Source organism: Asterias amurensis, chromosome 17 (assembly GCF_032118995.1).
Source record: "Asterias amurensis chromosome 17, ASM3211899v1".
NCBI lineage: Eukaryota > Metazoa > Echinodermata > Asteroidea > Forcipulatida > Asteriidae > Asterias > Asterias amurensis.
Genome location: NC_092664.1, coordinates 17,486,366 through 17,511,060, shown reverse-complemented (window position 1 = coordinate 17,511,060; position 24,695 = coordinate 17,486,366). Strand labels below are relative to the sequence as shown.

Here is a 24,695-nt window from a genome sequence, read left to right as displayed (position 1 = left end):
TTAACATATTGGTCAGAGTATACAGTTGTAACTTTAACTCCTCACTGTCACCCTCAAACAAAGATATTGGAGAAACATGTAATGTAGTTCAGTTGGTAGAGTTCAGACACATTATATTGGAGATAATGTAGTTCAGTTTGGTAGAGTTCAATCCAGAGGTCACAGGTTCAAGTCCACTCTGGTCAATTTGTCTTTGTTTAACCCCAAGTTTTTATACATTTATACATTTCATGCAATGGTTTTGTTTATTAGCCAGAAAGTGTACATATTATACATGTACACTACATGTACACTACATATAGGGAGACTGCCAACATGGCGCTAGATAGCTCAGTTGGTAGAGCACCTGCATGTTGAATCCAAAGGTCGTTGGTTCAAATCCCGCTCTATAGTAGATTTGCCTTTGTTCAACTTCAAATCTATAATATAATATGCTTTATTATTGATAATCCATACAGCTGATCAGATCAAGCCATGTCCACGATGTACTGCTCTAATAATCAAGATGGATGATGGATCATGTAATCATATGTCATGTGCAGTATGTGGTGCAGAGTTCTGCTGGCTCTGCATGAAAGAGATATCTGATCTACATTACCTCAGGTGAGTAGCCTTCATTCAAGCTGTTATTACAGATTGGTCACTGAATGTTCTACTTTTAAGCAACACAATGAGGACAAATTGTAGTCTGATGCCTTGATGTTAGACTTCATTATGGTCTAGTGAGTAGCCTTCATTCAAGCTGTTATTACAGATTGGTCACTGAATGTTCTACTTTTAAGCAACACAATGAGGACAAATTGTAGTCTGATGCCTTGATGTTAGACTTCATTATGGTCTAGTGAGTAGCCTTCATTCAAGCTGTTATTACAGATTGGTCACTGAATGTTCTACTTTTAAGCAACGCAATGAGGACAAATTGTAGTCTGATGCCTTGATGTTAGACTTCATTATGGTCTAGTGAGTAGCCTTCATTCAAGCTGTTATTACAGACTGGTCACTGAATGTTCTACTTGTACTTAAGCCATAATAACAAATGCTGTAAGCCATGCAATGACTGTAGTCCGATGTAAGACTACGTAACCTCAAGTAAGTAATCTTGATTCAAGGTCTCTACACACACTGACTGTTCTAAGTCATGCAATGAGACAAAATTTGGAGCATAAGTATAACCCTACAATTTACCTTTAATGTGTACAGAAAAGCAGCCATCATTCCATACATGTATGTCAAACCTACAGTGATCACCATGTATTGAAATTAAACACATTGTTGAATGTAATATATTCTATGCAACCTTGATTGAATTAAATTGGCAGTGTGGCTTTATACTGTTTATTATGACTCAGTGTTACTAAGTAACAGGGTTAAAACGATAAAAGAAATTAATGCTATAATCATCCAAGCATGCAACAAATTCAGCTGAATAATGAAATTGAATATCATTCACTCTATGTCTGTGATGAATACATATCAGTCAATATGATGAATGTAATGCATACCCAATGTTCATTGAGGCATACAGAAAGTTTCAATATTAAATCTACATAATTTTAGTTTCGCAAATTTGAAATTACGTTTTTTTTTCTGTTTTTTTCAAAATTAGATTTACCTTTGCATTGGAGTTGCCTACAATGTATTTTCAAATTCTTGGGACAAAAGCCCTTAATTTTTAAAGAACATTTACAGGAGTGTCATTTAGGCATTTAAACTTGTATTTCAAAGAATTTTAATTTGGACAAAGACAAAAGACAAAGTCTTACTAGAGCGAGACTTGAACCTTACAAAATGTACCCAGTCAGTTTACATTTTTGTTTATTACTTGAAATGATCATTTCATTGTTGTGTAATTTACTAGTCACCCTGGCCTAATCAAGGCTTTCTTAATTGTGACCTTTGATAATACAACATTGTAAAGAATAACACATGTAGACCTGTTGAATCTCATGTACACAGTGCCAGTTTTCATCTAGCTGTTCTTGTTTTTGCCCTTAGTCCCTCTGGATGTACTTTCTGGGGTAAGAAGCCATGGAGTCGCAAGAAGAAGATCCTTTGGCAGTTAGGTACATTAGTTGGTGCTCCAGTGGGTATAGCACTCATTGCTGGAATAGCCATACCTGCTATCATCATTGGAATACCAGTCTACGTAGGAAGAAAGGTTTGTACCAGTTTTAATTACTTATTGATCGTTTTGGATGTTCCTGTTTTTTGCAGAGAGTTCCTCATGGTTGAGGTTCCATCATTAGGACTGTCAGGTTGGCAGAGTGGTATCTTTCCTTTCCTTCCATCTTTAGGACCCTAGTTCAAATCCCACCGGGGGCACCACTCGCCTTCTCTTTAGGACCCCAGTTCAAATCCCACCGGGGGCACCACACGGATTGTGTTTTCAGTCCCTACCTGACTGTGAGGGACTTCGCATGTAAAAGAACCAAGTGCACTTATTGAAAAGAGAAGGGGTTCGCCCCGGTGTTCCTGGCTGTGGCTGCTTAATGCGCCGTAGCACCTTGTAAACCCTTATAAGAGGCTAACTAATTGGGTCTCAAATCTTTCTGAAAGTTTGTATATACTCAGCGCCTTGAGTACCTTGTTTGGGAGATACGTGCGCTATATAAGACTTCGATATTATTATTATTATGTCAGAATATTTCTCTTGGGTTTCCCTCCCATATCTAAACTGAAACTTCCTTCTATGTCTTCTTTCCGATGATGTTCTTGGCTAGTATATTCATTTTTGTGAGAGTCCTTGGCTTCACGACCAGAATTAATAAATGAAGACCCACTATAATGTACATACTTTTAGGTGAAGGTAGTACCTGTAGCTTGTAAAAAGGAGATTTATACCAGGAGTTTGGGATGTAAGTAATCTGTTATCCATGAAAAAAAAACATTCTTATTATCCCAAGTTATCAGTTATTTCTCTTAATGTTTGTATCGTCTACATTATCAAGGACTTGACATCGGAGTCCATGTTCACATGTGTGCAATGATCAGTGTTTGAAGTTACACAGCATGGTGTAAGTAATGATCAGTGTTTGAAGTTACACAGCGTGGTGCCTTTACTCATGGATAAACTTACTCTGGCTGGCAACAGTCCACAGAGCAGCAATTATATTCATTGGTTTGAAAGCTGTTGTTACCCCATGTAGTTATTGTGACATTTGGTGAAATTTACCAAATTTAAAACATGGGTTTGGTGAAAGGATAATAATAATAATAATAATAATAATAATAATAAGACTTGTAATGCGCACATATCCACCCTGCTGGGTGTTCAAGGCGCAGTAAAACCAAAAACAAAACAAAAACAAAAACACAACACAAAGAAAAAAACAGACACAACAAAATTAGTCATTGAAAACCTGTGACATAAGATAAGTTTTGAGAAGAGACTTGAATTTTGCAGTACAAAGACAAGATCGAAGATTAAGTGGTAGAGAGTTCCAGATGCGTGGCGCGGCTGAAGAAAAAGACCTGTCACCCCATGAGTGTCGAGACTTGGGTTCAATGAGGAGAAGCATAGAACTTGATCGAAGATTCCTTGATGGAGTGTAAACTTGAAGCAGTTCAGAAATATAGTGGGGAGCCTTGCCATTAAGAGCTTTGTGGACAATGAGCATCAGCTTGAAGATGATTCGTTGAGAGATAGGGAGCCAGTGTAGTTGTTTCAGAATGGGGGTGATAGAACAGGATTTTCTAGACAGTGTCACAATGCGGGCAGCAGTATTTTGGAGCCGTTGAAGTCGGGAAATCTGGTTGTTAGGAAGACTGTAGAGAAGAGCATTGCCGTTGTCAAGACGAGAAGTAACAAATGCGTGAATGACCTTTTCAGTGGCACTTTTGTCCAAGTACTTGCGAATCTTACCTATATTCCTGATGTGATATGATGATAAACGAACAATGTTGTTGATGTGTGGCTGAAGTGTCATCGATGAATCAAAAATAACACCTAAGTTCCGAGCTTTCAGCGAGGGAGCTATCCGAGCATCACCGATGGAGATGTATGGCACTGAAACCTTAGTTAACTGTTGACGTGACCCAAATAGAAGGAACTCTGTCTTATCATCATTTAACTTCAGGAAGTTTTGTTGTGTCCAACGTCGAATCTCTTGGATGCATTTCTCAAGTCTTGCAATAGATGCATTGGCGTTTTCTTGAGAAGATTTAAACGTGATGTATAGCTGAGTGTCGTCTGCGTACACATGGTAATTCAGATTAAATTTCAGGATGATGTCACGAATCGGTAAAGTGTATAGCGTAAACCACTGCGGGCCGAGTACCGACCCCTGTGGCACAGAGTAGTTCAAAACAACAGGGTCGGATATCGCGGTGCCAATACATACATGCTGAGTTCTATTGTAGAGATACGATTTGCACCATGCTAGGGCTGTGTCCTCTATGCCAAGGTGATTCTGGAGCCGAGAGAGAAGGATGTTGTGATCGACAGTGTCAAAAGCAGCACTCAAGTCTAGCAGGACTAGTGCTGTTAGGTTACCATTGTCCATTGCAGAGAGAATATCGTTGCTCACACGGACTAGTGCAGCCTCGGTCCCATGGAAAGGCTTGTATGCTGACTGGAACACGTCGGACAGGTTGAAAGTATGAATGTGATCAGAAATACGTGATGAAACTACTCGTTCGATGACTTTTCCAAGATATTTTAAGTTTGCAACCGGTCTGTAGTTTTTGAATATCTCCTTGTCCAGGTTTGGTTTCTTGATGAGCGGCCTGATGTAGGAAACTTTGAGGCTATCGGGGAAACAACCGGAACTGAGGGATTCGTTTACAAGCTTAGTGATGTAGGGTACAAAAATATCAATGTTTTGCTTTATCATGGATGTTGACACTGGATCCAGCTCACAGGATTTTGAAGGAGATTTCATAATGGATTAAATAACACTCAGCGATCGGGAATGAAGAGTCATACGTTGTAAACTTAGAAGTGTAATATATTCAATCACTGTACACAATGTGTAGACTCGGATTCAGTCTGTTAAACTATAAAGAGAGAAGTGAAAGTACAACCCAACCATAAAACCAGTCTTTGTAGCCTGTAGCATCGCCGGTAAACTTGGAAGTATAATGTATTCAAACATTGTACACAATGTGTAGACTCGGATTCAGTCTGTTAAACTATAAAGAGAGAAGTGAAAGTGCAACACACAACCATAAAACCAGTCTTTGTAGCCTGTACCATCGTTTGTGGGCAGGAGTTGATAAGTTACACAAATTGTGTAATTGGGTTCTATGCCACTTTGCTGTCAGGTTGAATGCGCCACAGAACCTATTGTAATACCATTAGAAGGTGCTACAATGGGTCTCATAATTCACAACACAGCCCTGACTATCCTGTTATTGTTAAAACACAAATTATGTGAGCCCTTTAACCATAGAGTAAGGCTCTAACACATGGCCATAGGGTGTGATAAAGTGCTACATAAGAAAGCATTTGTTATTGTATGATTGGAAACTTAGTGCAGATGTAGAACACAAGTAAGATTTGAAACTTTGCATGGTGGAAATACGATATGAAAAGGTTTGCGGTAACACCATGTAGTGATGATCTCTAAATGAGTATCTCTACAATATTGAACATGTAAAATTTTGCACCACTCTTGTATCTGATTGCAGTTGTGATTTATGGTTTTGGGGTTAGGTGGGGTTGAAAGTTATTCTGCTCCTTTTTTGCTTTCTTCTTAGCATTTTAAGATTGATTTCTTGGCTGAAATGACTCCCAACACTTGGTGAAATCAAACATGGGTATAGAGCAACCCACACACTTAAATGTAGACACTCGATGAACACAATTCTCATGCATTGTCTGTAACATTGATAGCTACATTGTGTAACTTTGGGTTGGACATACAGAATTATAACAACAGAAAAGCTTCAGTGATTGACAAAACAAATAAACAAAGTCCTACCACCTTCAAGGCTGTTTATGTGATACTAGGTGGAATACATAACTGCGTCCTGATGTCAATGTGATTGTGCCTACTGTATACTATACCTATACCTAGATACATGCATGCTGTAATGTCCTGTATGTTTTAAGGATTCAATGAGTTGAATACATTTGTGTAAATGCATCTTGGGATCTTTTCTCCAACTCCATGATGATTGTAAAATTAGGTGGTCCCATTTTAGTGACAAAAAGGTTATCAATGATTGATATTCAAAATGAATGAAATTCTTATTTTCTGGGTTCGTACAATTTTAAAACGTACAGATCATTAACTAATGTGCATCAACCGTCGTTAAGGGCAATAATTATGATCAAAGGTTAGAGTTAGTGATAGCTTTATACATAGTACCTAATTGAACTCTGCATTGCTGTTAAGTCACCACTACTGGGTTTGATCTGTGATTATAACACTTGATTTCAATGAATTATTTATTGGATGTTACTAACGTCATTTACATTACTGTTTGATTTCTTTTGATAATACATGTAGCTGATTTCAAAGTATTATTCCCTTACTGTCTGGAACTTAACTTCTGTGTTTGATCTCTTGTAGGATTGTCACAGTTGATTTCTGTGCATTATTTATTTGTTGTTAGTCCTCACTTCTGTGTTTGATATGGGTCTGAGCATGGATTTTTCCTTCATCTACTCTATGGTCTGATTTTCTTTGTTTATTTGATGACTTCTCCACTTAAAGGCAGTGGACACTATTTGGCAATTACTCAAAATAATTATTAGCATAAAACCTTACTTGGTATCAAGAAATGGGGAGCTGTTGACAGTATAACAATTTCTGAGAAACGGCTCCTACTGAAGTAACATAGTTTTCGCGAAAGAAGTAACTTTGAGGTCTCAAAATCAAGCAGCTGAAAGCACACAACTTTGGGTGACAAGGGTGTTTTTCTTTCATTATTATCTCGCAACTTCGACAACCAATTGAGCTCAAATTGTCACTGGTTTGTTATTTTGTGGATATGTTGAGCTACACCAAGTGAGAAGACAGGTCTTTGGCAATTACCAATAGTGTCCAATGTCCATAACTGATGTATTCATTGTAACTAATCATTCCAGATACATCTGTTTAGTAACTGTTTACATTGATGTACATGAGACTTTTTGTTTCATTATTTATCATATATTGTATATGAGACTATTTGTTTCATTATTTATCAATTGATTTAATCTCAATTTGTCATGAGTTCTTGTTTCACTGTGTATAGATTGTCTGGGGACATATTGGGCCAATGCCAATAGTACAGGCTACCGCTAGGGCAATTGCCACTGCCTTTAAGACTACATCACACCTCTATTAACTTTTACTTCTCTTTTGTTTTCATCTCAAAGCGCATAGGGACTTCTTTGTTATTGTGATATTCGCTCTACAAAAATGGTTCATTATTATTATTAATTACTCAAAATAATTATTAGCATAAAACCTTTCTTGATTACGAGTAATGGGGAGAGGTTGATAGTTTAAAACGTTGTGAGAAATGGCTCCCTCTGAAGTGCCATAGTTTTCGGGAAAGAAGTAATTTTCCACAAATTTGATTTCGAGACCTCAGATTTAGAACTTGAGGTCTCGAAATCAACCATCTGAACGCACACAACTTTGTGTGACAAGTGTGTTTTTTCTTTCATTATTATCTGGCAAGTTTGATGACTGATTGAGCTCAAATTTTCACAGGTTTGTTATTTTATGCATATATGTTGAGATACACCAACTGTGAAGGCTAGTCTTTGACAATTACCAATAGTGTCCACTGCCTTAAAGATCCATACTAGTACGCTAACCCAACAACCCAAATTAATAAGCCCATTTAATTCATAATTCAAACAAAAAATCAATGTTTGTTTTTGAAAATCAATGCATGATAAATCCTGTGTTCTTTTTTAGCTTAGCTTCTAGAGTACTGTGTGTTACAGACACAACACAATTAAATGTGTAATTTGTCACCCTGCGCAATTTCATAGAACACAAAAAAGTTGCCAAGCACCAAACAATTTTGCTTACAACCAGAAGCAGCCAAAATACCATGTGTTCTATTTGCCACTGGTTTCCTGCTTATTTTCGCTAAGCAAAAAAATTATATTTGAGTACATGTAGTTTACCACAAGGCTTTGAGGTTTTTTGGGGCTTAAAAGTTTAAGGCTAAAAAAATTATAAGCAGAATTCTCTGCGTTTAAAAGCAGCTGTAGGGAATTAAGCCCTGCTGTACTTGTGTACGGTCAGACAATCTGTTATCCAGTACATGTGAAGCATCTCCCTAGAGCTGCACATTGAGCTTTCAGAAGCAAACAAGTTTCCAACACCTGTAACTCTCTAAAATCAATGCATACACAAAACATATAATTCAAAATGTATTTCCATGGAAACTTAGTATTTGACATCTACCATAGCATCAATGAGTGCATCATGCCTAAATAACGCAGACATTTCAGTTGTGTTCAGGCCATTTTGTTAGCTACGTCATTTGACAAATTGAATGCAAAATGCGCAACTGCTGTCATCCACACTCCATTTCCGGGGAATTTGAGGTTATTTTAGGAATTTTCTATACTCTAGAGACTTGATGGCGCTGGGGACAAGCGAAGAGTAAAATGCACGTCACAGAACAACACAGTAGCACACATCTCAAGGGAACACATGGACAGGCAAAGTGTCTCACATAATCAACTTTCTCATCTTCACCACAGATGACAAGACTATTTATTCAAAATCTAAGCAAATATAGATCAAGTATCTACATGAGCTGTTCCTTGAAAGATGTGGACTAGAGATGAGAGAGGATTGGTGGTAACGTGAGATGATGGATCAGATGGAATTGAAATACTGACAAGATATCACCGTCTTCTCTCCTTGAATGCCTTGTGGTTTTTGTCTTCTTGGCTGTTTTCTCTCCTTCTGGTTTTTGTCTTGGCTGTTTTAGCTGAATCTTAAGGGTTTAAGCTTACAACCTGTGCATACTTTGTGTACTACTTTGATATGTAATGTATGAAGACATCCGATAGTGATACAGTATAGGGTTTCAAGCGGTGCTGTATTAACCAAACATATCGAACTCTCCAAGTGAATCGATGCAGGCTTTTTATTTTCCAGTAAGAAATTAAATTTCTATTTCGACTGAGTCTAGCTACATGTACATGTATATGGATTCTTTGGTTCAGCTAAATTTGGGATGAGCCAATTGCCTTTTGTGGCTGAGCTTTAAATAGGATGCGTCTAATTTGAATACTAAATGTCAATTCTTCCATTTGACCATCAAGTTTCTGAGATAAGCGGAGAAAGTGAAAACCCAAAGTGGTTTGTGATTTCTTTGCTTGTTTAGAAATGATGCACTATGGTTAGTGTGTGTATCCATGGAGGTACTATTTCTTCCTCCATGGTGTATCTTACTAAATGTCTATATGCATGTACATGTAGCAATGGGATCAAGTTGGCTCAGCATTTCCCTGCCTTTCACCTCGATTGACCCTGGTTCAAAAGCCATTACAGACCAAAGCTCGTACATCGCATGTTGTTGACCTGAATGTGTGGGTTTTCCTAATTGCAGTTTTCCTCCCACATCTGAAACTAAATGTCTTCTTGTTTCCTATTTATCATAATTATGCTGTTTGATGTGGATTTGTAATAAATTAGTAATTGTAGTCAATAAAAACATTTTGGGGATCCATTAGTGCTATTTATAGGAAATATGATTCGAAATTGAGGAAGTGGACTTGTTATGTTTCTTTTGTATGAACCAACAGGTAGAGCCAGGAAATTATTAACTTTGCCTTAAGAATGATTTGACTCTGGGATTGGGCTCTGCTCTTTTCTTTCAAACATGTCTCATGTAAATAAACACACTTAACTGAGTGTGTAATAACACAGGTGACCGTGTTTTTATGTGAGCAATGAGGCAAGTTTGATTGTAATTGTATTGTATAGTACATGTAACTGAAGCTAACATTTTTACTACTTCCCTACATACATATTATCAACATAAGTCAGTTTGAGATTACGTAATCTAGATATTTACTTCATTGTGGTCAGGGTTATTAAAAAAAGTGCTCACAATATAATGTCAACATGTACAAGTACTTATAGTCTGCTATGTTAGAGTTTAAGCCTTCATCATTAGCATGTAATTGAAAATAACTGTTGATTATTAACCTTTTAATGTACGTCATAACCGTTTGTACACATGACGTGTGTGTAGTGACTGCAAATAGCCAATATTGGACCATGTCTCTTTGTATGTTTTCATGGAGATAATTGTCATCATTAGCACCATGTACAGTGATGGATGTCACCATGCCCATGCTTGTCCTTAATTTCTACCTCCATGCTGTACATTACCACAAGTTCTTCATGTCCTTAATAATACATGTCATCATGTCTTTGTTATGCATAGGCCTACTATATAAAAATACATCCACGTCCGCCCGTGCCTTGCGCGTTCATACATTGTCATTAGTAAAAATGTCATCAATGTATGTACAATGTCCTTGTACATATGTCCATAGACTTTATATCACCATGTCCATGTCCATATGTCATTGTGTGTACATTAAGGAACAAGTCTCATGCCCTTGTAACCTAAATGGACACTTGTCACTTGTTGACACATGTACACGGCCATAGACTTTATATCACCATGTCCATGTCCATATGTCATTGTGTGTACATTAAAGGAACACGTTGCCTTGGATCGGACGAGTTGGTCTATAAAAAGCGTTTGAAACCGTTCGTTATGAAATGCATATGGTTAGAAAGATGTTTTAAAAGTAGAATATAATGATCCACACAAGTATCACTTGGTTTTCATTTTACGTCGCGAACTAACACGGTCGACCATTTATGGGAGTCAAAAACTTGACTCCCATAAATGGCCGACCGTGTTAGTCGACGAGGTAAAAAGAAAACCAAGCAATTTCAAGGCATATTTGTGTAGATCATTGTATTCTACTTTTACAACATCTTTCTAACCATATCGATTTTATAACAAACGGTTACAGAACGTTTTTCAAAGACCAACTCGACCGATCCAAGGCAACGTGTTCCTTTAAGGAACAAGTCTCATGCCCTTGTAACCTAAATGGACACTTGTCACTTGTTGAAAATATTATGTTCTGAATTAACAACTAGTTTTACCAGTATATATGTATACATCATGTTACATCTTAACAAACTAATTTCTTAAGAAAGTTGTACAGGCTCATTAAGGCCATTAATTTATAAGACCATTGAGTTGCAGGGACTTTACATTAATGACAATACACACACACTGTAATGGCACAAATGCACGTAGGCCTTAATAGGCCTTACGTATGCACAGACTTCATGATGTGAAGTCTGTATTTATAATCATCAACAAATGATGTAAAACTAAGAGTCAAAATGATGTAAGAGTCAAATTGCACAAACATCACCGTGGGAGTGATTACTTCTGTATACTACTAATTGGGATGAACCTTTTTAGAATCAGACACAGTTGAATATGAGGAGGAGAAAAACATCTTGAGTTGTTGAGCATCAATCACGTCATCTTAAGACCTTCCAAGCACATCATCAAGATGTCCTCATTAAGCAGTTGACGTTGGATGACGTCTTTCTTTACAAAACTGGTGCAAATCGAATAACAAATTATCAAATTATGTCTTGGAACATTTTTGGAATGTCATTTTTTGAGGGTTGTTGAAGTCCTGTGGGTTGTCCATTATTGTAAGATGCAGTAGGGATGCTGGTTGCACCTGCAATGCTAATCACTTTATTTCCCTTGAGAGATAGAGCATGGTTGGTTACTAGCCAATTGCTTACTGCCTTGGTTTGCATAGTCTGCTCTATTCAGGGTGAAGACATCATTTTTTCAAAAGAGAATGAAAATGACGTTTGTTGTCTTTAAGTTGTTTAGTCAGGGTTTCATTAAAAGAAGAAACAAAATCAAAAGAAATAATTCCACTCAAGGCAGGGACTGGTAAAGATTTGTTAATATCCTTTGGCTGATGGTTAAGAGTAGCTTAGGAAGATGGTTTAACTCAATCTGTTCAACATTAAGTCTTCAGTTATCGTTTGTCTAGTCGCTGGTGTATGTACACACAAATCAAATGGTCATCCACACTTTTTTTTCTTTTCTTTTTTAATTATTAGGGAGGTTGAAATCTTTCATGTACTGCATTTTCCTCTTTGCATTTTCTACACATTCTTTTTAAAGCAGTTAGGCTCTGTTTTTGAACTCTCAAATGCAAGACTAACCTTTCTTGTATCTTCATAAGTTTAATGTACTTCAGGTTTTAATATGAAGTTTAAGAGTGTACATGAACCTGTGTAATATAAATGTTTTTCTGTTTATTTCCTAGGTTCATGGCAAGTACTCTGGAACATCAAGACATCATCGTAACTTGGCAATTGCTGGCAGTGTTACCATGTCTGTACTAGTCTCCCCTGTAATAGCAGCATTAACAGTTGGTAAGAGCTTTAACCAGACAACTCTATGCTTGCTCAGATTACATGTACCGTATTTTCCTGCGGATAAGAGCTCGGCGGACAAGGCGCAGGACGCTAAAATGACCATAAAAACTTCAAACGTCAGCAGACAAGGCGCACCGCCGCACAAGGCGCACTTTTAACTGCACACAAAAGAACACCTGGCGCCACCCGGTGTCGGTACATTGACACAAAGACGTAATTTGTTGCCATTGAGAACCTACGTATACCGACCTTTATCCAATCAGCCAACGCTGTATATTGTTAATAACATAAAGTTTGGCCCAATAGGCGGGCAGAAACCATGGTCCACGCACTGTCTGAAGTTAATTTTATTTGCAACATGAACACAATGCCTCCCTGGACATCCGACGTCCCACAACGAGGATCCTTGCTGATACAGATACATTGCAACGACAGACGGACGTAGCGTGTGTTTGTAGTAATGTATCGTACGGCCGGGATGTCGCTGCATGCAAAATTAATATGCACATGTACACTGTGGATTGCGCTGCTCAATCTCGAGATTGCACAACAGATGTTGGAGACATGTGGGCACCGTATTGAGCGATGTTCGCCGACGGGTTGCGCTACGCCCTCGCATTTGCGCTGCCTGGAAATGCGCCAAAATTCCCACGTGACTGTGCGGATCCCAAGCATGCCCAGACATAGCCTGAACGTACGTATAGACACGCAGTCAAATTCCATTGCGGACTTGAGAGCAGTGACTATTTGGGCATCTATGTCACTGCACGTTCAGTGTATCCAATGGGAATCACTGGGTCTAGCGGCGGCAGGGACCCGTCTTTATCCTTGCGGTCTTTATCCTTGCGGATAAAGACAGGGGCGCAGTCTAGCCCAGACACGTCGAGTCTTGTCTCAATGCGTTTATTGCTCGTTCGCGTAATTTTTACCAATAGAGGGCGTTTAACCTCACGCTATTACATCGTTCCAAAACGCCCTCTAGCGTTCAGTTTTTCTTGTATTTATTGTCACACGCACAGTAACAACGACTATAGGCGTGATATCTGCTTGTGTGTTGCGTGTTACAGACCTCGGAACGGTTGCGTTTTGGGGCTAATTTTCTGTGTCATTTTGAGAAATTTTCGAGTCTGAACTTGGACAGCGTTGATTTTGCAGGCAAGTTTCATGCAAGGGCAACCATGATTTTTACAACCGTTCCTACCCGAAGTTTTGAAGCAATAAAATAATTCAATAAAATAAATTCTTCCCTATTTTTGTTTGGCTAGTGTTATATTATTTTATTTGGCATTACAAACAAAGACAAATCATATCCTAGTAAGATAATGCTACGTTCTCATAATACTTTTTAAAAGCAAACGTCTAAAAAGAGGCAATAAATATTCAGCCTAAAGCACACTTCTGAGATCGTTGTTCTCTACAATAAAAACCCTCAAAATTTACCACACAATAGCGGTTGGGTGAATGACGTTTGTATGAAGTTATTGACTGTCAATCGTTTTCGGAACGAATACCCGGCCACACAGAAAAACGTTTGTACGCCACCGACGTCTGTTAATGTTCCGAAAGCTAGATGCATTGCGGCATTAATGGAATGAAAGCACGGTCATGGGGAATAAACACGTTGCAGCATTGTTCAGTTGGAATAATTGGACCGTCTGGGGGATTGCGGCATTGTTCGAACGAAAATACGGTCTCAGTGTCTGAATAGCCTTGTTCGACCGCATTATTGAGTAAGGATTCTTCACACAAAGATCGTTGATTTGAACTGGACATGAAGATATTTTTTATTTCACGCAGTGATCATCAAAAAAAATTCAATCGTCAGCAGACAAGGCGCACCGAAAGATAAGACGCATCGATGTTTTTGGGGTCTAAAAAGTCAGATAAGACGCGTCTTATCCGCAGGAAAATACGGTACCTCAAATATTTAAAACTGATTTTCTGAATAATTTAATGAAGTGTGTCTCTATTAACCCAGATCTAGAATAACACACTGGCCACCAGGACCATGCCCTCTGTTGCCCCTTGGCTTGGCTGTGGTGCCCCTACAAAAGTTTCGCATTGACTTTAAGCTTTTCCAGTTAAAGTGCCCTTTGCAAAACCAAAATGGCCTTGCCCTCTCAATTGGCTATATTTGTTGTATTTAATCCGCACCTGTGTGATAACTAATCTAGTTAGGGTTCTGTGAGTCCTAGGCCCTTTTCCAAATACTTGGGCTTTGGATTCGGCTTGAGGCTACAATGTACGTTCTCTCGTCTGAAGCACTAAACGCGTATACGCAAAGCACTTATCTTGACTCCAAGAGCGTATTGAAATCAGAAACTAATTATTGCTATTATGTATGTGTATAACCTACAGGTATCGGAGTGCCTATTCTTCTTGCGTATGTTTATGGCGTTGTACCAGTGTCTTTATGTCGTAGTGGAGGATGTGGTGTAACAACTGGAGATAAAGGAGGAGTTAGAATTGACTTTGAAGATGACAATGATGTGGGTGCAATTACTCCTGGTAATACATCAGGTAAGGATAAAGAATTGTCAACAGAGTAGAAAAATATAGAAAAGTCAATCTAGGGCTTGATTTCATCTAAGATTCATTCATTAGAGATTAGTTGTCAGTATTACCATATTAATTTGTATTAGGCCTATGGCATCACACTTTGCTTGCAAGTAAGATTGATTGGCAGTTAAGATCAACCTTAACTCTTTTTGTGGAACTGGCCCTGGGAAACTCTTATGTAAAGCACAGTCTATAGATCTGTGAATGCGAATGCAATACAAATTTTGACGTCACAAATTCACAACAAATAATTTGCAACAGTTGAACTGTGTTCAACTCTTGTGAAACACTTGCTGCGAAACAGCCATGTGACATTCAAATACACTTTGCATTCACAATGGCAGGAAGTATTGAACCAGTATTAATGCGAGCAATCCAGTTTGTCAGAGTCAGAGGTTCAGATCTGATGAGATCATCTCTTCAATCTCTATCAGTGTCTAATCATCTTTATGTGATTTAATTTTATCTAAAATAACCCCAAACTCCTGAAAACTTGCCTGCTTTTGTGTGTGATGTTGTACTAATGACTACACCAGTGAACTGATCATATCCAACAAATCCAACGTGGCCTTCGGCCTCGTTGGATATGGGACGCAGAAGCGCTATATTTTTCCATATTCCACTCGCGCTTGTGTGATAACTTATAATAAAACAAGTCAGTAACACTAGTGTGTTCGGGTTATAAAACCTGAACATGTCTGAAACATAACATTTGTTCCATTTTTACCTTTAATATTATTATTATTGTCATGTTATTGTCTTTACCTTGTTTTATATGTTTTTTGGTGAATTCATTATGAACTTTTAAGTAAATATTTAATTTATATCTTGAGTAAGAAATGTATATTTTATGCTAAACCATTGTGCTTTAATGTTAACCGTTGCACTTTATTGTTAACCATTGCACAGCATGTGTGCATTGTACGGTAACTTGTTAGTGATAGCGGTTAATTCTACTACTGTAATTATTGCGGTAGGAATAAAGAATAGTTACAAGTTTAGCTTTACAGCAATGCACTACTTACTGTTTACAAGGTGCATTCTGATTTGTATACAATTAAAACTGATTTCTTATAAAGGGAAAGGCTTGTTGGTCTAGTGGTAAGACATCAGGGGTTGATTTCACAAAGATAGTCCTTACTAAGGCTAGTTCTACATGTGAGTTACTTATCCTAACTCGAGATAAGGTTAGTCTTTACTCGTTGTAAAGTCCACCCCTAGGACTAGTCCTAACTTATGACTAGTCCTAGAAGATGATAAAAACGTAAGGCTAGTCCTAAGTTACTCATCCTAACTCAAGATAAGGTTAGTCTTTACTCGTTGTAAAGTCCACCCCTAGGACTAGTCCTAACTTATGACTAGTCCTAGAAGATGATAAAAACTTAAGGCTAGTCCTAAGTTACTCATCCTAACTCGAGATAAGGTTAGTCTTTACTCGCTGTAAAGTCCACCCCCAGGTAGTCCTAACTTATGACTAGTCCTAGAAGATGATAAAAACTTAAGGCTAGTCCTAAGTTACTCATCCTAACTCGAGATAAGGTTAGTCTTTACTCGTTGTGAAGTCCACCCCTAGGACTAGTCCTAACTTATGACTAGTCCTAGAAGATGATAAAAACTTAAGGCTAGTCCTAAGTTACTCATCCTAACTCAAGATAAGGTTAGTCTTTACTCGTTGTAAAGTCCACCCCCAGGACTAGTCCTAACTTATGACTAGTCCTAGAAGATGATAAAAACTTAAGGCTAGTCCTAAGTTACTCATCCTAACTCGAGATAAGGTTAGTCTTTACTCGTTGTAAAGTCCACCCCTAGGACTAGTCCTAACTTATGACTAGTCCTAGAAGATGATAAAAACTTAAGGCTAGTCCTAAGTTACTCATCCTAACTCGAGATAAGGTTAGTCTTTACTCGCTGTAAAGTCCACCCCCAGGTAGTCCTAACTTATGACTAGTCCTAGAAGATGATAAAAACTTAAGGCTAGTCCTAAGTTACTCATCCTAACTCGAGATAAGGTTAGTCTTTACTCGTTGTGAAGTCCACCCCTAGGACTAGTCCTAACTTATGACTAGTCCTAGAAGATGATAAAAACTTAAGGCTAGTCCTAAGTTACTCATCCTAACTCAAGATAAGGTTAGTCTTTACTCGTTGTAAAGTCCACCCCCAGGACTAGTCCTAACTTATGACTAGTCCTAGAAGATGATAAAAACTTAAGGCTAGTCCTAAGTTACTCATCCTAACTCGAGATAAGGTTAGTCTTTACTCGTTGTAAAGTCCACCCCTAGGACTAGTCCTAACTTATGACTAGTCCTAGAAGATGATAAAAACTTAAGGCTAGTCCTAAGTTACTCATCCTAACTCAAGATAAGGTTAGTCTTTACTTGTTGTAAAGTCCACCCCTAGGACTAGTCCTAACTTATGACTAGTCCTAGAAGATGATAAAAACTTAAGGCTAGTCCTAAGTTACTCATCCTAACTCGAGATAAGGTTAGTATTTACCCGTTGTGAAATCCACCCCTGGCCTACATGTAGATTATAAAATGTTGGGGTTTGAATCCAACCTGATTCATTTTCATACATTTATATTTCAGAGATAAACCCTGATGTGAACAGTGCAGTTGTGAATGCAAGCATTGGTGAAGCATCAATGACTAGAGAGAGTTCTAGTCATTTAGAGGTTGCTGGAGTCATAGGTGATGATACAGTCAGTGATAATGCAAGCACAAGGGCTATAGCTGGAGCTAGTTTAACTGGTAGCCTGTCTGGTAGTGGTGGTGTTGGACCATTAGTACTTCACTCTCATAGGTAAGTGGCAACCAGGGAAGGATCTTCCCATCAAGCATGTCAAGGGTACACGGCAAACTCCCACAAGGGGATAAAAACAGCCAATCTCTCTCATACAAACATGGGTGATTATGAATTGCACAAATCAAAAATGTTTGGTAAAGTAACTAGACAACAATATTTATTCTAGTCATTGTGAAATCGGCTGTAAGCTTGGGGGATTTGAACCCACAACCTTGTGATTGCAAGTCCTGCAGTCTAACCACTAGACAACAGTGACGGTAAGGATGTAGGTACTCATTCAATGTTCGATCTACAAATTCCTTTCTTTATCCTTGATGCCATTTATCTTACTGTGTGCTTCATTGGGATGAGAAATTCTTATCTGAATTCATACTTGTTTTTGTATTTTGGTGACAAAAATAGCTGTTATTTATAGATACAACCTGCTATTGGATCTGGTTCTCTAGTGTTGAGAAAAGTGTTTACAGAAGCTCCTTGAAATCTATGACTTCAGGGGTTACTGCAAATGGGAAGCACAGCCATTTCAGTAAATTTCCTAAAATATAGAGCAAAGTTTCACAGGCATTAAACAATAAGTATCCGAATTCAGACTTTTCTGTATCTGCTTGGTGACAAAAACAGATGTTATTTTTAGAAATAAAACCTGAACTTTTGGTCTTCCTCTCTAGTGCTTTTGGTCTACCTCTCTAGTGCTTTTGGTCTACGTCTCTAGTGCTTTTGGTCTACCTCTCTAGTGCTTTTGGTCTACCTCTCTAGTGCTTTTGGTCTACCTCTCTAGTGTTTTTGGTCTACCTCTCTAGTGCTTTTGGTCTACCTCTCTAGTGCTTTTGGTCTACCTCTCTAGTGCTTTTGGTCTACCTCTCTAGTGCTTTTGGTCTACCTCTCTAGTGCTTTTGGTCTACCTCTCTAGTGTTTTTGGTCTACCTCTCTAGTGCTTTTGGTCTACCTCTCTAGTGCTTTTGGTCTACCTCTCTAGTGCTTTTGGTCTACCTCTCTAGTGCTTTTGGTCTACGTCTCTAGTGCTTTTGGTCTACCTCTCTAGTGTTTTTGGTCTACCTCTCTAGTGCTTTTGGTCTACCTCTCTAGTGTTTTTGGTCTACCTCTCTAGTGCTTTTGGTCTACGTCTCTAGTGCTTTTGGTCTACCTCTCTAGTGCTTTTGGTCTACGTCTCTAGTGCTTTTGGTCTACCTCTCTAGTGCTTTTGGTCTACGTCTCTAGTGCTTTTGGTCTACCTCTCTAGTGCTTTTGGTCTACGTCTCTAGTGCTTTTGGTCTACGTCTCTAGTGCTTTTGGTCTACGTCTCTAGTGCTGAGGATACTGTTGCCAAAAGCTTCTTAGAATCTGTAACTCCAGGGTTAGAAGGTGTAAATGCCATCATTTTAGTTAAACTGCTATAATTTAAGAGCGTAGTTTCAGACTGTTTTTACTTAGGAATGAATCTTATCCCTGATTATGAGACCTCAGAAGCAATGTTTTTATTATTGATTGTTTGTTTGTTTGTTTGTTTGTTCTCTTTTAGGTTGAATGTTCATGCAGAGGTTGTCAATAGCAACCAAAGTGCTACTAGCCTTAGCAGTGAATCAGCTTCCATTAGTCTATGCGGTAACTGCAGTGTAGCTGCTTTAGCTGGTACCCTGCAAATAGACACAGGTACAAATTCTCAGTAATTTAACTATGTAGTTCAGTGCATGAACATGATGAATACCAAGAGTTTATTTGATTAAAGCATGCCAACATGTACTCTATGTGCTTAGTCAAGACAAGTACATTTTTGCTTAATATCAGTATACAAGTATTGGAAGATGTAGGTGCATGTCACAGAATATCATCACAAGGTGACATCTGAGTTCAGCATCAACTTGTGCAATGAAAGGCAAGATCTAATCACAAAGTGATATTTTTGTCAATGCACAAAAGAATTGCGTGCAATATTTGTTTGACTTAATTCACACTTAGATCCTTATCATATGAATTTTGTTTTTACAAAAAGTCACAAACTAAGCTTGTGGAAAGTCGTCTAACCTACACCCACCCTGGTAAAAATGAAGGCAACTCCATGTAGACATTATGAAACATCTGATTCTAACTGGACTGTTATCTTTTCTTTAGAAAACAACATTACTTCACTCGGGAATGACTCTCTGGAAGTACAGCTGGACATTGAGAGACCTGGTTACAAATCTAGATTAAGCAGTGGGAGTAACAGCAGTGCAGAGCACAGCATACCGACTCACACATCTAGTAGTCCTACAGGTGTCAATGGCACTCAAGAGGAAAGACGCAATGGACCGAGTGAAGATATCTGGGAATTAAAGAGCAGTGTTAGTACCATCAATCCAACTAGCGTCATGCGTAAAACCAAGAATACAAAGAGTAGAAGTCGTAGTGGCAAGAAGAATAGCGTCAAAATCAGCGATAGAATCTCTGAAGCACCATGCAGTAACATGGATACAGTCAGCATCAACGATTCAATCAACTCAGAGTTAAGCGCAGTGATTGCAGATAGTGAATGCCCATCAGAGTGTAGCTGTGAAGGGAACTTCTCTGCCTCTACATCTCAAAGTGTAGACTTGAAAAGTAAAAGTTGCTCAGGAGAGATTTTTGAATCGTCTTCATCTCAGCTCCATCAGCTGGGTGAACTGCAACCAGCCGTTTCTTTAACAGAGGTTGAAGTTGATCGACCTCAGTCCCTACGTCTAGACAGTGATAGAACTTCTCATCTTACCACATTGGATAGCCCAAGAAGTATGCCTTCTCTTAATGTTGGTGTTAGATCAACAGATCTATAAATGTATCTGTAGGTTGTAGATTCATTCTGGATCATGCAAGAGTAATGCAAATTACTATGGCAATATGAAACAACTCAACTTGAGATAAATCTGGGTGCTTTGTACAAACTACTGCCCAGTACCTTTATGAATCTATAAAACCTTTCATCTTATTAGCAGAGTTTCCCCTGGCTACAAAGCCAAGCCATGTACTTAATTGTTTGATGTAGACCATTAGGTCTGTGTTATGGGTAAAACCCATCTTCAAGTTAATTTTTCTAGCAGTTCTCTTAAAGTCAATTTGGTCTTTATGAAGACATCCAGACATTTTCCCTGAGCCGTCAAAGCATGGATTCAAAACATGATGTAACATTACCCCTGCACAACCCTGAAAAACACCTCTTCCATGTTAAAAGTTAGTAAAGTGCCTTTATCATTTGAATGATGTAGAAGGATCAATCTGTAGAGATGCTAACTTTGCTAAGCATCTTCTGAAATGTATCTTTAGAGATGCTAACTTTGCTAAGCATTTTCTGAAATGTATCTTTAGAGATGCTAACTTTGCTAAGCATCTTCTGAAATGTATCTTTAGAGATGCTAACTTTGCTAAGCATCTTCTGAAATGTATCTTTAGAGATGCTAACTTTGCTAAGCATCTTCTGAAATGTATCTTTAGAGATGCTAACTTTGCTAAGCATCTTTTGGAATGTATTTTGTATCCGAGGGGTAATGCTGCTAATAGTCGCTAAGTACTCGGATCCTGCTACCTTTTACTATTATGAGTGTCACAGAGTAGAACAAACTTGTATAGGTGTAACAACAATAATCAAATGTTAATTTCTTTAAATGAATTATAATTTTGTATATTTTTTTGTTTTTATAGTAAAAGTGACAGTATATTTATCATTGTAAATGTTGTATAAATTAATTGTTGTAGACCTAACTCATGCAGCGGCCATCTTGTGAATCTCTCATTCATGTCATACAGAGGCTGGAACAGAAAAGTAGTCTAAGTAATGACACTCAGAACTATAATTGTGACTTGGTGTACAGGGAACAAGGCCATGATGGTCACAGCATGGTGTAGCCATTTTGTAAAATTCTCTCATTTCAATCAATGGCTGTTTTGGCAACTATGGCTTAAGCTATTACTTTGGCTCTGTCTTAGACACCAGACATGGCCCAATTTCACGGCTCTGCTTACCACTGAATGCCATGCTTACTATCACCATTCATCGCTTATTGTGCAAGTGCCAAATTTCTGTGCTATCCGTGTAAGCAAAGAAAGTCTAGTAATGTGGAGTATGCTCGTGCACTTGTAAGCAAAATTAATTGCTAACCCGCGAAATTCGTTTGACGTAAGCGCTGAGTTTCCTGCTTCTGTCAGTCTGTAAGAGCCAATTCTTTGCTTACGTCAAACAGAGCCATGAAATTGGGCCTAGGTTTGAATAAGGAGCCCAAGTTGAATGAAACTGTGGTTTTGATAAGGGCCATTGTAACCAGAATGAGGCTGGGAGGCATTATAGTCTGGTGTCCCGTTGCAGTACAATGATATTTTGTATTCATTGTTGCTAGTGAACGCAGGGAACATGACAAAGAAGTTAGCAGTGTGATGAAGGTCTAAACTTACTTTTGTAAATATCGTCTTTATAAAGAAAAGGTACAGCAACTCAACAACCGAGTTACAAAATAACTCATGTTAAATCTGCCGGTCAGCATGACTTACTGCTACAAATATCAACCATCCTGAGATTAACATTCCGTCCAAAACATTTCCATTTTGTTTGGAAAATGATTGATATTTTTTCTCTGGAAACCTTCTGTTAGTTGGAGTTTCTACTGGATGGAACAACGAGTGACTAGGATAGACTTTGTTTGAAGTGTTGACTCTTGTTGTACCTTCTCCTTATTATAAGACATCAAGTGTACTATTTAAATACAAACTCAATTGACTTCCTCATTACCTTATCCCACAAGAAAGTCTTGTGCCTTGACTTATTACTGTACAAATAAATTAAACTTGACCCATAGGTTGGCAACTAATTGAATGTTAATTTACTGCGGCTTTTTCCAAATAGGCTCCGCTCTGGGCTTCATTTGATGTTGCAAACACTGTGTGCAAATCGTACACTGTTCCATAATTGATGATGGAGCCCAAAACCAGAGCTTAAGCCCAAACTGGAGCTCGAGTTGAGGTTTGAAAAAGCCCAGCATTTGTGATTGTTAGTGTACGTGTTGGTGTTATTGTCTCCGTACATGTCTTTATACAATGTATTTGTGCATGAACAGTTTTCTAGTGTCCATTGCTGGCTCAATGCAATGTGTATTTTTATATCAGGATAATGCCAAATATAGTAGGTACTTTTTCAGGATTTGCTGGAGCTGTGACCCAACCCAAATGCATGGAATTCTAATTGAAGGTGTGGCTTGCATGGGTTTGATCGTAAACCTTGACAAATTGTCTTCTGAGTGGACAGGTTTCCAGGCCTTGAACGTGGCTCTTGAAGGGGCACAGCAACTTCCCTCTGGTAAGGGGCACCTGTACGAGGTAGTTATAACTTTGTATTGGAACCTTGCACAGGGCAACAAAGCAAAAGGAACAGGTCGCCATGGTAATTGCTGTGGGTGCTATGGGTTACTTCGTGGCGCATGAAAGCTGTGGACCTTAAAGGGGGGTTCCCAAGGTCAAATTCAGTTTGGTGATGCACTCATTTGTCAATAGGTAGGGTCCTTACGATTAATGCAAGTCTTTAACCTCATGTTTAAAAGATGTAAAATGCAACTGTATTTTGAAATCTGTCCAGTTTAGTTTTTGGAAAACCAATGATGTCATTTTTCTTTGTCCTGATATTCAATCAAGACCTTTGGACCGCACACTAATTCCTCTTTGAAATGTAAAGACCATGTGTTTTAAATTTAACTCTAGAGTATCAAAACAAATGTCTTTTAGCACCATTTTGACGTGAGGTTTAGACATGTAAATGTTTTCCCCGATGTCATAAGGTCTCTATCTTTTGCAATGTGGGTGCATTTTGCTTGTATTGTTATGTTCAGCAAAAGTAGGTTCTTAACCTGAATAAAGATTAAGCATTAAATGCCAAATCCATCATAATTTGTAACCTTCGGTTCAATTCAATGACAATGGGTTTTTTGTAATATATTTGCCTATAGTGGAAGCTATGCTTCTGATGCTATGCTTCATGTACAAACAAAAGACCAGATTATAAAATGGTGACATTAAATATGATGTAAATTAACTTCTTAAAGACAACCCCTTGATGTTAATAACACAGTACTGTATGATTGTAAAAATAGTTGTACAAAAAGTAGTTTTTATGTTGATAAATAGTGCTGAGAAAGCTTTTATTTGTTCTTTATGTGTACATTCTGTGGTGAGAATTGAGTGAGTTCAATGACCCAGCGGAAGGTCAACAATAGTTGGCAAAAGGTCTAGATTTCAAGGCTAGACTAAATTCATTTAAGGCAGACTATTTATATTGGTTTCTGTTTATAACTGCTGACAAATATTAACATGAAAAGAAACACAAAGGAAGCCCTTTTCTGTGTGTACAGTATTTCACTTCTTCTTTTATGCCTTGCATCGAGCCATGGAAATACAGGGTGCAATAGGTGCAGAATTCTGGGGTAAACATCTCTGTGGAACTGTACCAAGGTTTGAAAACTGTAGCTGAGAAATAGATTTGGATACGTACAAATTGACCAATCTGATTCAGCCGATCAACAGAAAATGTTGATTTGGACCTAAACAATGGTAGAGAACTAAGAAATCTGCAATTTAAGAGAAAGATTCCCATTTATCACAAAAACTGCCCTCTATATTTGATAAATTGTTGACATTGTGAGATGTACTTCATGCAATGACAGTTTTAGAAACTCGATATCTTTACATAGTTACGTAGCTTTCTTAACAAATATTGCAGGAACTTTATAATAAATATTTTTCTTAATTCCAGCCGATCCTGGCTCAATATCTATCTGAATATGACAACATCTTTTGGATATTATTTTCTTTTAACCAAAAAGGAGAAGTTCTAAATTATGTTTGATTCACATTGAAAAGGTCGAGGGTCAAAGCATAGCACAAACAACCTGCAGACAACTAAAATGCTTTCCTTTTTATATATTTTGTTCC

The 24,695-nt window shown here is 38.1% G+C and overlaps 1 protein-coding gene across 1 annotated transcript in view; it reads left to right on the top strand.

Moving 5' to 3' along the window:
• LOC139949467 (E3 ubiquitin-protein ligase RNF19A-like) overlaps nt 1-24,466 on the top strand; it is a 33,145-nt gene extending 8,679 nt beyond the window's left edge. The window contains exons 4-10 of the mRNA XM_071947815.1: nt 459-603; nt 1,996-2,158; nt 12,302-12,410; nt 14,772-14,933; nt 17,558-17,771; nt 19,294-19,424; nt 19,884-24,466. Coding sequence (XP_071803916.1) covers nt 459-603; nt 1,996-2,158; nt 12,302-12,410; nt 14,772-14,933; nt 17,558-17,771; nt 19,294-19,424; nt 19,884-20,563 — 1,604 coding nt within the window. The 3' untranslated portion in view covers nt 20,564-24,466. The remainder of the gene's footprint in view (nt 1-458; nt 604-1,995; nt 2,159-12,301; nt 12,411-14,771; nt 14,934-17,557; nt 17,772-19,293; nt 19,425-19,883) is intronic.
• Nucleotides 24,467-24,695: the final 229 nt, after the last annotated feature.